General features: G+C 36.6%; 1 protein-coding gene across 1 annotated transcript; it reads right to left on the bottom strand.

Moving 5' to 3' along the window:
• Window positions 1-9715: 9715 nt before the first annotated feature.
• LOC107432761 (UDP-glucosyltransferase 29-like) lies at window positions 9716-11496 on the bottom strand. The gene has a single exon (XM_016043943.4). It carries the CDS (start codon window positions 11265-11267, stop codon window positions 9903-9905), a length of 1365 nt encoding a protein of 454 aa, XP_015899429.3. The 5' UTR covers window positions 11268-11496; the 3' UTR covers window positions 9716-9902.

The following is an 11496-nucleotide window of genomic DNA, read 5'->3' as shown; positions in this document are numbered from 1 at the left end:
ATCTTAAGACGATCTCAAAATTTTGTATATGTATCTATATGTGGAGATTTGATCTATTTATTATATTAATTGATTATTGTGTATATGTTGCATATACATGGTTATATATATATTGAATATGTGTTTACTATGTGAGTTTCCCGTTGGTTGAAAAACAAAAAAATTTGCACCATACCCATGTACTGTTTTATGGTTGGGCATGGGTATAATATATTTATTTGTAATCAAATTTGTTTTACCCAATCTGATACATGCCTTGTTCCTATTTCTTATATATGTTTAATTTTAAGCTCCGTTTGTTTTGGCCAACAAAAAAAAAAAAAAAAAAAAATTGCATCAAACCCATGGAGTTTAAAAAAAAAAAAATTTTGGGCAATGATTAAATTTTGTTTTAAATTAAAATTGTTTCCAAAATTGATTTGCCCATGAATTTCTAAACCTTTCAACGATTTAACTGGCAGAACAGTAGATTTGAATGGAAAATTGAACCGGGTCAAAAAAAAAAAAAAAAACTCGTTTACCAGTAAAACGGGTCGTGAAAACCCGGCTGGAGGTTGAAGACAGATCAAAATTTGGATTAATGGTCGGAAAAATAGGTTTGGGTAAGAATTTGGGCCAGTGGGCCTGAATTATCAATTCTGTTGGGCCTGGCCCAGTTTCACAGCCCAGCTCGCGGTTAGAACAGGTTACTGTTCAGCCTAATATCTAGGCCCGATCTAGACCTAGGCCCAAGTCGAAAGGGCTTGATTGTAATTGGGCTCGCCACATGTCACGATGATAAATTGCCACGTGTCGAGCCGAAGTGTTGACAAATGGCCCACAGTGGCAAGGTGATGTGGTGTCCCATGGCTAAGCCCGTGTCACACAGTCGCGAGACCACGTGTCTACCAGAAGTTAAGCCATGTGTATGCAATGGGTACAGACACATGTCGACCTGTTACAAGTGACACGTGTCCGTCTCGCGGAACGCCACATGTTGCCTCCTGGATACGGCACTTGTCGACCTGATACAGGTGATACGTGTTAGTATCTGGCAGTGACACGTGTCGGGCAAGTGTAAGCCCTATGTTCACGTGGCGTTAACACGTCAGCGGCTCGATGATGTGGACTTGTGCCACATCAGCCCGTTGATGATGTGGCTGTGCACCACGTCAGCCCTGGTGGCATGTGGCCTATGCCATGTCAGCTCTGATGATGTGGCATCGTGCCATGTAATCGGTATGATGATGTGGCGATTTGCCACATCTGGAGAAAGAATGTGGTTGCATGCCACTTCAGCAGGGTGCCATGTGGTGGCATGCCACATCAGCATAGTGTCATGTGTCAGTGAACAGTGTCGATGAATAGTGCCACATGAACAGTATTTTGGGTGTATACATTAATTTTTTGTAGTGTATTCAGAAACCCTAAAAATCACATTTTGTGTGTTTTCCTGTTGGAAATTGCTTACAATTAGCTTGTTGAGATAGAAAATAACAACTAATTGATTTCTGTTTTGTGATTTTACAGAAATGGCAAGTGGAGACAATAGGACTATGCCTACGCAGACTTCTAGGATTCAGATGCCTCCTTCTGCAAGTCATGCAGAAAAGCCTGAGAAGTTTAATGGAGCAAACTTCAAAAGGTGGTAGCAGAAGATGCTATTCTACCTGACCACCCTGGGACTTGCAAAGTACTTGATTGGAGATGCGCCACCCAGTTATGAAAATAGTGATAGAGAGACACTCATGGTAGTGGATGTTGGAATAATTCCGATTACCTGTGTCGGAATTATGTCTTGAATGGCCTTTCTGATGCCCTGTACGGAGTATACTGTGGCACGAAGTCAGCTAAGGAGCTGTGGGAAACACTAGGCCGCAAATACAAGACTGAGAATGCTGGGTCCGAAAAGTTTATTACAGGCCGATTCTTGGACTACATGATGGTGGATACAAAGCCATTAATAAACCAAGTACGTGAATTGTAAGTGCTGATTCAGGAAATGCTTGCTGAAGGGATGATTATGAATGAAGCCTTACAAGTGGCGAGTATGATTGAGAAGCTACCTCCAAGTTGGAGTGACTTCAGGAATTATCTGAAGCACAAAAGAAAGGAGATGGATATGGAGGCTTTTATTGGCAAGCTTCGTATTGAAGATGACAACAGAAAGTCTGATAAGAGAGCTTCGAAGGTCAGATTGAAGGCTAATGTTGTGGAGCATGGTCAAAGCTCTAATAACAAGAAGAAGACTGGAAAAGCTTCCAAGTTGGCGCCTAAAGGAGGAATCTCCAAGAAGGCCAAGTTTCAAGGCAGGTGCTTTAACTGTGACAAGATGGGTCACAGAGCTACAGAATGCAGGCTGCCAAAGAGAAAGAGGAACTAGGAACATGTGATGGAGGACATCACTCGGGAGGTTGATAAGATTGACCTTAATGCTGTGATATCTGAGGTGAACTTGGTGGGATCCAATCCCAGAGAATGGTGGGTAGATACTGGTGCAACCCGCCATATGTGTTCAGATAGGAGTATGTTCACTTTCTTCGAACCTAAGAAGAATGGGGAGAAGTTGTTCATGGGGAACTCCGCTACCTCAGAAATCCAAGGTGAGGGCAAAGTAATCCTGAAGATGACCTCGGAAAAAGAGCTGATTCTGAATAATGTACTGTATGTTCCAGACATTCGCAAGAATCTGGTATCTGGATCGCTGCTAAGCAAACATGGTTTTCGCTTAGTGTTTGAGTCAGATAAGGTTATTTTGTCCTAATTTGGGATGTTTGTGGGAAAGGACTATGTAGTCAATGGTTTATTTAAACTCAATGTAATGACTGTAAAGCCTAAAGAAATGAATAAAGTTAGTACTTCTTCTGTTTACTTACTTGAGTCTTCAAATTTGTGGCATGGTAGACTAGAAAATGTTAATTTTAATTCCCTACGGAGGTTAATTAACTTAAATCATATTCCCACGTTTGAAATAGATTGCAGTCATAAGTGTGAAACTTGTGTGGAAGCCAAATCAATAAGGTCATCATAGCAAACAATTGATAGAAATAATGAACCTTTAGATTTAATACATAGTGATGTATGTGATTTAAAATTTTCACCGATTAGAGGTGGTAATATAATATTTTATCACCTTTATTGATGATAGCACGAAATATTGCTATGTATACCTGCTAAAGAGCCAAGGATGAGGCTATAGAGAAATTTATTCTCTATAAAACAGAAGTTGAGAATCAACTTAACAAAAAGGCTTAAAAGTGATCGTGGTGGGGAGTATGTGACTCCATTTGGAGAGTATTGTGCTCAACAAGGTATAATACATGAAGTTACTCCACCATATTCACCACAATCAAATGGTGTGGCTGAACGAAAAAATAGAACTTTGAAAGAAATGATGAATGCAATGCTGATAAGTTCTAGAGTACCTCAGAACTTGTGGGGGGAAGTCATTTTGTCGACGAATGACCTTTTAAATGAAGTGTCCCAGAAAGATCAGGTAAAGACACCCTATGAGTTGTGGAAGGAAAAACAACCCTCCTACAAATATTTACGAGTGTGGGGGTGTCTAGCTAAAGTAGTGGTACCTACACCTAGAAAGGTGAAGATAGGTCCCAAAACTGTTGATTGCATTTTCATATGATATGTATAGAATAGTAGTGCATATCGGTTTCTTATGCATAGGTCAGAAATTTCTGATATTCACAAGAACACAATAATGGAATTGAGAAATGTATCATTTTTCGAACATATTTTTTCATATAAAGTGGAAGAAGGACCGAGTTCGTCTAAACGAACTTACGATGCTATCGGTGATGATGATAACGATAATGATCGAGAGCAAGAGAATGAAGATAAGATTGAGGATGAGATTAGACGTAGCAAAAGAGTAAGAATCAAAAAATCCTACGGTCTGGATTTTCTTACATATATGCTAGAAAGTGAACCTCAAAGCTTCCAAGAAGCTGTAAATTCTCCTGAAGGGAATTTATGGAAAGAAGCCGTAAAAAGTGAGATTGATTCCATCTTACAGAATCACACTTGGTAATTAGTAGATCTTTTTCCACGTTGTAAACCGTTGGGTTACAAATGGATCTTTAAAAGGAAGATGAAAGCAGATGGAACAATAGATAAATATAAGGCAAGGCTTGTAATTAAGGGATACAAGCAAAAAGAAGGCCTTGATTATTTTGACACTTATTCTCCAATAACGAGGATAAATTCCATAAGGATGGTACTGGCGATCACTGCATTGCGGGATCTTGCAGTACATCAAATGGATGTGAAAGCAACCTTTCTTAATGGAGATCTCTATGGAGCAACTTGAGGATTTCACTGCTCCAGGACAAGAAAAGAAAGTCTGTAGATTGGTAAAGTACTTATATGGACTTAAACAAGCTCCAAAGCAATGACATCAAAAATTTGATAATGCCATGCTAAAAGATGGATTTAAAATAATGAATGTGACAAATGTATCTATGTAAAAGATACAGAGAATGGATATGTCATTCTATGTTTGTATGTAGATGACATATTCATAGTAGGTAGTGACGATAATATGGTCCGAACTACAAAAGCCATGTTAAATTCCAAATTTGACATGAAAGATATGGGGCTTGCTGATGTGATTTTAGGTATGAAAATCACGAGAACTTCGAATGGAATCATTCTTAGTCAAACTCATTATGTAGATAAAATACTGGCTAAATTTAGTAATAATGATACGAGTATAACCATAGATTTGAGTTTACACTTATCCAAAAATAAAGGGGAAAGTTTATTTCAAGTGAAATATGCTAGGGTGATTGGAAGTCTGATGTACTTGATGAGTTGCACCAGACCAGACTTAGCCTACGCTATAAGTAGACTGAGTAGATACACGAGTAATCCAAATGAAGATCATCGGAAAGGATCGTCAGAGTACTAAAATACTTGCGATATACTCGTGAATACGGTCTGCACTATACAAGATATCCTACTGTATTAGAAGGATACAGTGATGCAAATTGGATATCAGATGTTAAGGACTCAAAGTCCACTAGTGGCTATGTGTTCATATTAGCGGGTGCAGCCGTGACATGGAAGTCCTCAAAACAAACTGTGATAGCTCGATCTATGATGGAATTTGAGTTTATCGCATTAGATAAATGTGGTGAAGAGGCAGAATGGCTACGCCAAGTTTTAGAGGACATTTCTAGGTGGCCTAAACCTGTGCCAGCAATAAGTTTATATTGTGATAATCAATCCGTAATTGACAGGGCACAGAATATTATGTATAATGGAAAGTCTAGACACATTCGTCGTAGACACAATTCCATCAGACAGTAATCACAACTGGAGTTATCTCAATAAACTATGTAAAGTCAAAAGATAACATTGCAGATCCGCTAACTAAAAAGTTAAATAGAGAATTAGTTGAGAAATCATCGAGGGGAATGGGATTAAAGCCCGTGAATAAAGTCAATATGATGGAGATCCAACCTAGTTGACTGGAGATCCCAAGATCTAGGTTCAATGGGACAACACAATTGTAAAGACTGGTATGGATCACTGTGGGGGTTAATCCTCTGCCCATTCCTATGATGAAACAGTGATAGAAATAGGTTAAGCATAAAGTATGCTTTTAATGATTCCTACAGGTGTGTTTTGGTAATCTATGCATAGTAATGCTAATTACATTGGAAATAGGAATCATCTATGTGAGAGAGAAGAGTGGCTGCTTCTAAGGAGAATTGTTGAAGGGGCAATTCTTTAGAAACTCTCGCAGAACCAGGGAGGTATTCAGGGCCAAAATGAACACAACAGTGAGAACTGAAGTGTATCAGGAAGGAATCATGTGTGGGCTATGTTGTCATTTACACAAAGGATGAAATGGAACAACGCAATTGTAAAGATTGGTATGGATCACTATGGGGGTTAATCCTCTACCCATTCATATGATGAAACGGTGATAGAAATAGGTTAAGCATAAAGTATGCTTTTAATGATTTCTACAGGTGTGTTTTGGTAATCTATGCATAGTCAAGCTGATTACGTTGGAAATAGGAATCACCTATGTGAGAGAGAAGAGTGGCCGCTTCTAAGGAGAATTGTTGAGAGTGCAATTTTTTAGAAACTCTCGCAGAACCAGGGAGGTGTTCAGGGCCAAAATGAACACAACAGTAGACCAGGAAGGAATCATGTGTGGGCTATGTTATCATTTACACAAAGGACGAAATGGTTCAAAGACATCGCATCTACCATAAGTCAATAAAGAATATGTAGTCTCACAAGGGAAGGTTTAAAGAGTAACATTTACCTATCCTATGCAGGTTTCAACTGCAGATCTTTACCACAAAAGTTATGTTTGTTTAAGAAATCAAATCATTCATGTGGGGGATTGTCGTATTCTGGGCCAAAAATTTGAATGATTTGTAAATGGGCTTTTGGGCCTTTACTTTGGTTTTTGTCTCCTACGGTTAATGGAAAAGTGGTGTTTTATTTTAATAAATAATTTAAATATTTTTTGTAAGTAGAGGTTGAGAGTTTTAAGGAAATAAAAACTTTGGGATAAGTGGTGGAAGAGGACACATTCTTTCAACATTCTTTTCAATGTATTTTTTAGTTTTAGAAAACATAGAAAAAAAAATTTTCTGCAGTTCTTTATGTGAAAAACAGAGAGAAAATCACAATGATTTTGATATAGTGGTAAAGTAAAGATACACTGATAGTTCGACGAGAAAAGTTTTAGAGGTGCTGAATCTAAAAGCTTTTGCAGCCGTTGTATCCTAGGAGACGACCGTCAGAAAACATTTGCACCGGTGGGGCGGAAATCGTCTTAAGAAGACTGTGGTACCACACAGACCTCGGTTAGACTTCTAGAAATCAGATCTACTAAGAAAATACAAGTTCTAATTATTTTAATTCTTTTATGTAATTTTATTTATTTTATATTAATATTTCCACATGTATCTACGTATATATATTCATACTTTATTTGAACAAGAAATAAATTCAATTTTGAGAAATTTTTGGTGGAAGGGTTCTAATCGTTCTTCAAAGGGTTGGAACTTAATTGCGTGGGATAAAATCTATCAACAAAAATATTGTGGAGCATTGGGAATAAGGAGAATTGCTAATTTCAATGTTGCTCTTTTAACAAAGTTGGGATGAATAATGGCTACTAATGAAGACAGAATATGGATAAAAATGAAGGCTAAATATTGTCGCTTGGACAATTTCTTGCATTGTAAAATTATCCAGAATTGTTCATACACTTGGAAAGGAATTATGGCTACAAGAGAAATCATTAAACAAAAATCTTGCTTTATGGTCGAAAATGGACATTCTGTGGATATTTGGAAAAATTCTTGGATTCCTAAATTGATAGGTTTTAGACCTTCTTCATGTTCTAGGGGCATAGATAATATTCCTTTGATGGTGGACAATCTAAATAGCCAAAATGGTTTTTCATGAAATACCGATTTAGCAAAAGAAATTTTTACTGAAGAAAGTGCAAAAGATGTCTTAGATATTCATTGGGCAAGATCGTACCTTGAAGATAAACTTATTTGGCTTGCTTCTCAAAAAAGAAAATTTTCAGTTAAGTTAGCATACTTGGAGATAAATGCCAGCTAGTTTAATCTAGACCATTCTTAAGTATGGAAACTACTATGGAAGGTTGATATCATGAGAGGCTAAAAGTATTTTTATGGAGAATTGCAAGAGGGGGTTATCCACCAAAGCTTTATTAAAAAAGTACATTGCTAATTTGAATGGTGATTGTCCATTTTATTTTCAAAATGCTGAAACTGTAGAGCACTTATTTATCACATGTGGTTATGTGAAAATTTTATAGTTTGGGAGTGAGTGGTGTCTCAGGTTAGAATTTAGATTAATTGGAGGTTAGCTCATTTATGGGTTTTTTAAATTTCATTCTTGAACCACCTTATGATTCCCTTAAAATGGAGAAGAAGAAAGAGTTTGCTCTTTTTGGCGCTCTAATTATAGAGTTTATTTGGAGAAAGAGAAATCAATTGGTTTTCAAGAACGAAACTCTTGATCCAATTTATGTTACCAATACTCTAAATTCCAGAGTAAGGGAATTTATTTATTTATTTATTTTTTTTGCAGCAGGGCAACTTAAAAAATTGTCTCTTAAGGCTCGAGTATCATGTAATGTGAATTGGAGACCACCTCAATATGATTTCATTAAATTAAATGCTTCGATTAAACGAGATGAGTAGTGGGCAGAGATCATTGTGGAAATGCTCTAAAAATATGGTCTACGAAAATTTCAAGCTCAAACGTTGATATTGCTGAATGTACTACTTTAGAGTAGGCTATTGATCTTGCAACTTCTCAAGGTTGGAGGAATTCATGGTTTTTAAGGGTGATTGCCAACATGTGATTAATGCAATCTTATCAGCTAAAAATCATCCTTATTGGGAATGCATTTTAGCACTACAGGACATCTATAGAAAACTATCTAATTTTAGTTGTTATAATATGCAACGGGTGCCAAAAAAATTATAATTCAATTGCTCATTATTATAATCTTTTAATTTAAATCAATGTTAGAAGGAAAGAAAAAAAAGCATAAAAAACTATTTACATTGTGCTCCACCAGAGAATCCAACATTGCAGTGCCAGTAAATTATAAGTATAACAATGATAAATTGTACCATCAACACTATTGATTATTATTTTATAAATTGCTCTGCAATTGCCATCCTCTGCTTTTGGCTACCAGAGAATCCAATATTGCATTGCCCCGTTATTTGTTTTTTTTTTTTTTTTTGCGTAAATTATAATAATGATGCATTGTACCATCAACACAATTGATTATTATTTTATAAATTGCTCTGCAATTGCTATTCTCTGCTTCAGTGCTTCTGGCCACCAGAGAATCCAATATTGCATTGCCCTGTTTTAGGTTGATTTGAGTAAATTATAATAATGGTGGATTGTGCTATCAACACTATTGATTATTATTTTATAAATTGCTCTGCATTTGCCATCCTCTGCTGTTAGCCACCAGAGAATCTGATTTTGGATTGAAAAGACAAATAATATGAACACCCATTCAACTAAGGTCATTAGAGCATGTGTATACATATTTCCACAGAAGAAAAAGTCTGTTGTTTCCCATTCGGATATCACAATTATGGGATCATAGTTTTATATATAGTGCCCTTTATTTTTTTTATTAGAAGGGAGATGAAACAAAGAAGACTACAACAGGATCTCCCGGGAATACATACTTCCCAAACTGTTTCATATGTAATGCTCTATTAACTTCAAAAGCAGGCCTAGAACAATCTTCAACTATACTACTCATTCTTTTGCCTACTGTTTCTGTGTGGTAATCCAAGTTTTTTTGGCTTCAAAAACAGAACTTTTTTCCTAACTTCTTCATGCTCTAACTTAAATAAAAAAGTATTAAATTATAAGACATTTACCTGGAATGGTTTTGAGACATTACAAGCTTTCCGACGAATGACCGTTACAACATTCTTTTCTAATGTTTTGTTTGAAATAATTTTATCCATCAATATTAGATCCACTACCTTTTTTTGCATTTGTTGAATCTGATGTTAGCTGAATATCTTCCAGTACTGTTTGATTAATGACTCCATATCATTTGACGAAACCTTCATCATTAAACCTGATTATTACGTGAGAAATGAAGTATAAACTAATCACAAAGGCAAAGATTCAATTGATCAATAGAAATAGAGAAGATGAGAAAACCACACAGTTGGAAGGGCATCAGACAAAGCTGTGCTGATAGTACAATCCATCATTATTATAATTTACTCATAACAACATAAAACAGGGCAATGCAATGCAATTTAACAGAAATAGAACGACATCTAAAACAAGCCCCAAAAGCAATATAAACAACAAAAATATAAAGCCAAAAAAAAAAAAAAAAAAGCATTCATTTATTCGGTTACATTAATGTCCGCACAAAGCCGTAAAATTTCATTTTCCAACTCGTTTATGGCTTCCTCATCAACTTTATCTCTTATTTTATTACTCATTTCTTTTGCATTCCTCCTAATATCCTCCCCAATTTTTTCCACCATAACCTGTTTGATCACTTTTGTAACATTTCCCCTTTCAATCCTCCCATCAGAGTTCCTCTCAACCTCCAAACCAACCCCAGAAACCACTATAACTCTAGCATTCCATGGCTGATCATGTTGCATAGGCATGGCTATAATTGGGACACCAAATTTCAAGCTTTCCATGACTGAACTAATCCCACAATGGCTTACAAACCCACCAATACTCGAATGGTTCAGAATCTTTACCTGCGGTGCCCAATTCTCAATAACCAAACCTCGATCTCCTACCCTTTCGAGAAACTTCTCCGGAAGAGATTCTTCAAGCTCCATTTTCTCTCCAACTGGAAATCTAATAACCCATATGAAGTTCACCATGCTTAGCTCTAACCCATAAGCCATCTCTTCCATGTCTTCCTTAGATAGATAACACTCGCTGCCAAACGACACGAACACGGTCGAGTGTTTCTCTTTCTTGTCAAGCCAGTTGATGATGTCCATGCCCTCGTCGTCGGTGTTATCAGGAACAAGAAAACCAACAGGAATAACCTTGACATTGAAAGAAACAGAGAGATAATCCATATATTTCCCTTCAAGCTCCCTTAAAGATTTAATCAAAACGACATCACTGTATCTTTTATATCCACTTTCATTGTTAGTTGAAGAACTTGAAAGTTTTTTGACTAACAGTGATTTAGCTGAATCAGGACAGATCTCAGGGAAAGGAAATTCATCACCACCTTTGTTTGATGCAAGATGAACACCAAAACAGATCAATGAAGCTCCACTGATCATAAAAGAAATGGTTGGGATATTGAGAGAATAAGCCAAGCTGGATACCCAAGTAGGAATAAAATCATGGATTAACAAATCTGGTTTTAAGGTTTCGAGGATTTTAGAGAACTCAGGCTTGGCCATGTCCATGGCCATATTGAGAGAAGGCAATAGATGTGGTGGGAGTCCTTTGGTTGTGTGGTAGTGAGGAGGAAGCTCAGGAAGTGAAGATGGGAGATAAAGCTCAACTAGGTGTATGGAATTTGAGTAGGAGGCGTTTGGATGATGAGAAAATAGTTTTTGTTTGATGGAATTGAGATTTACAGGTGTGGAACAGAAATAGATTTGGAAATTTCTATGAGCAAGCTTTTTGGCTACCTCTAAGTAAGGAGATATATGACCATGAGCCAACCATGGAAACATTAGAACACTGATATTTCTCCTCCTGATCGGCGTATCATCCCCCATGATTCTCCTTCTCTCTTCTTCTTCTTCTTTCTTTCTCTTTAATTCTTTCAGCAGCCTATATAGTGGTTTTGATTCATTTTGTAGCTTTTGTTTATGTGAGTGTAGAAGATAGTACTAAAAGATGATTCTTCTCTTTTGCCCAAATGATCCATTTTCATCTAATGTATATTATACTACTGAACATCAAGATCTAAGCTTGGCATTTTAAAAATATTTTTGTGATATACAA

Source organism: Ziziphus jujuba, chromosome 11, assembly GCF_031755915.1.
Source record: "Ziziphus jujuba cultivar Dongzao chromosome 11, ASM3175591v1".
Lineage (NCBI taxonomy): Eukaryota > Viridiplantae > Streptophyta > Magnoliopsida > Rosales > Rhamnaceae > Ziziphus > Ziziphus jujuba.
This window is presented reverse-complemented; position numbering and strand designations above follow the sequence as displayed.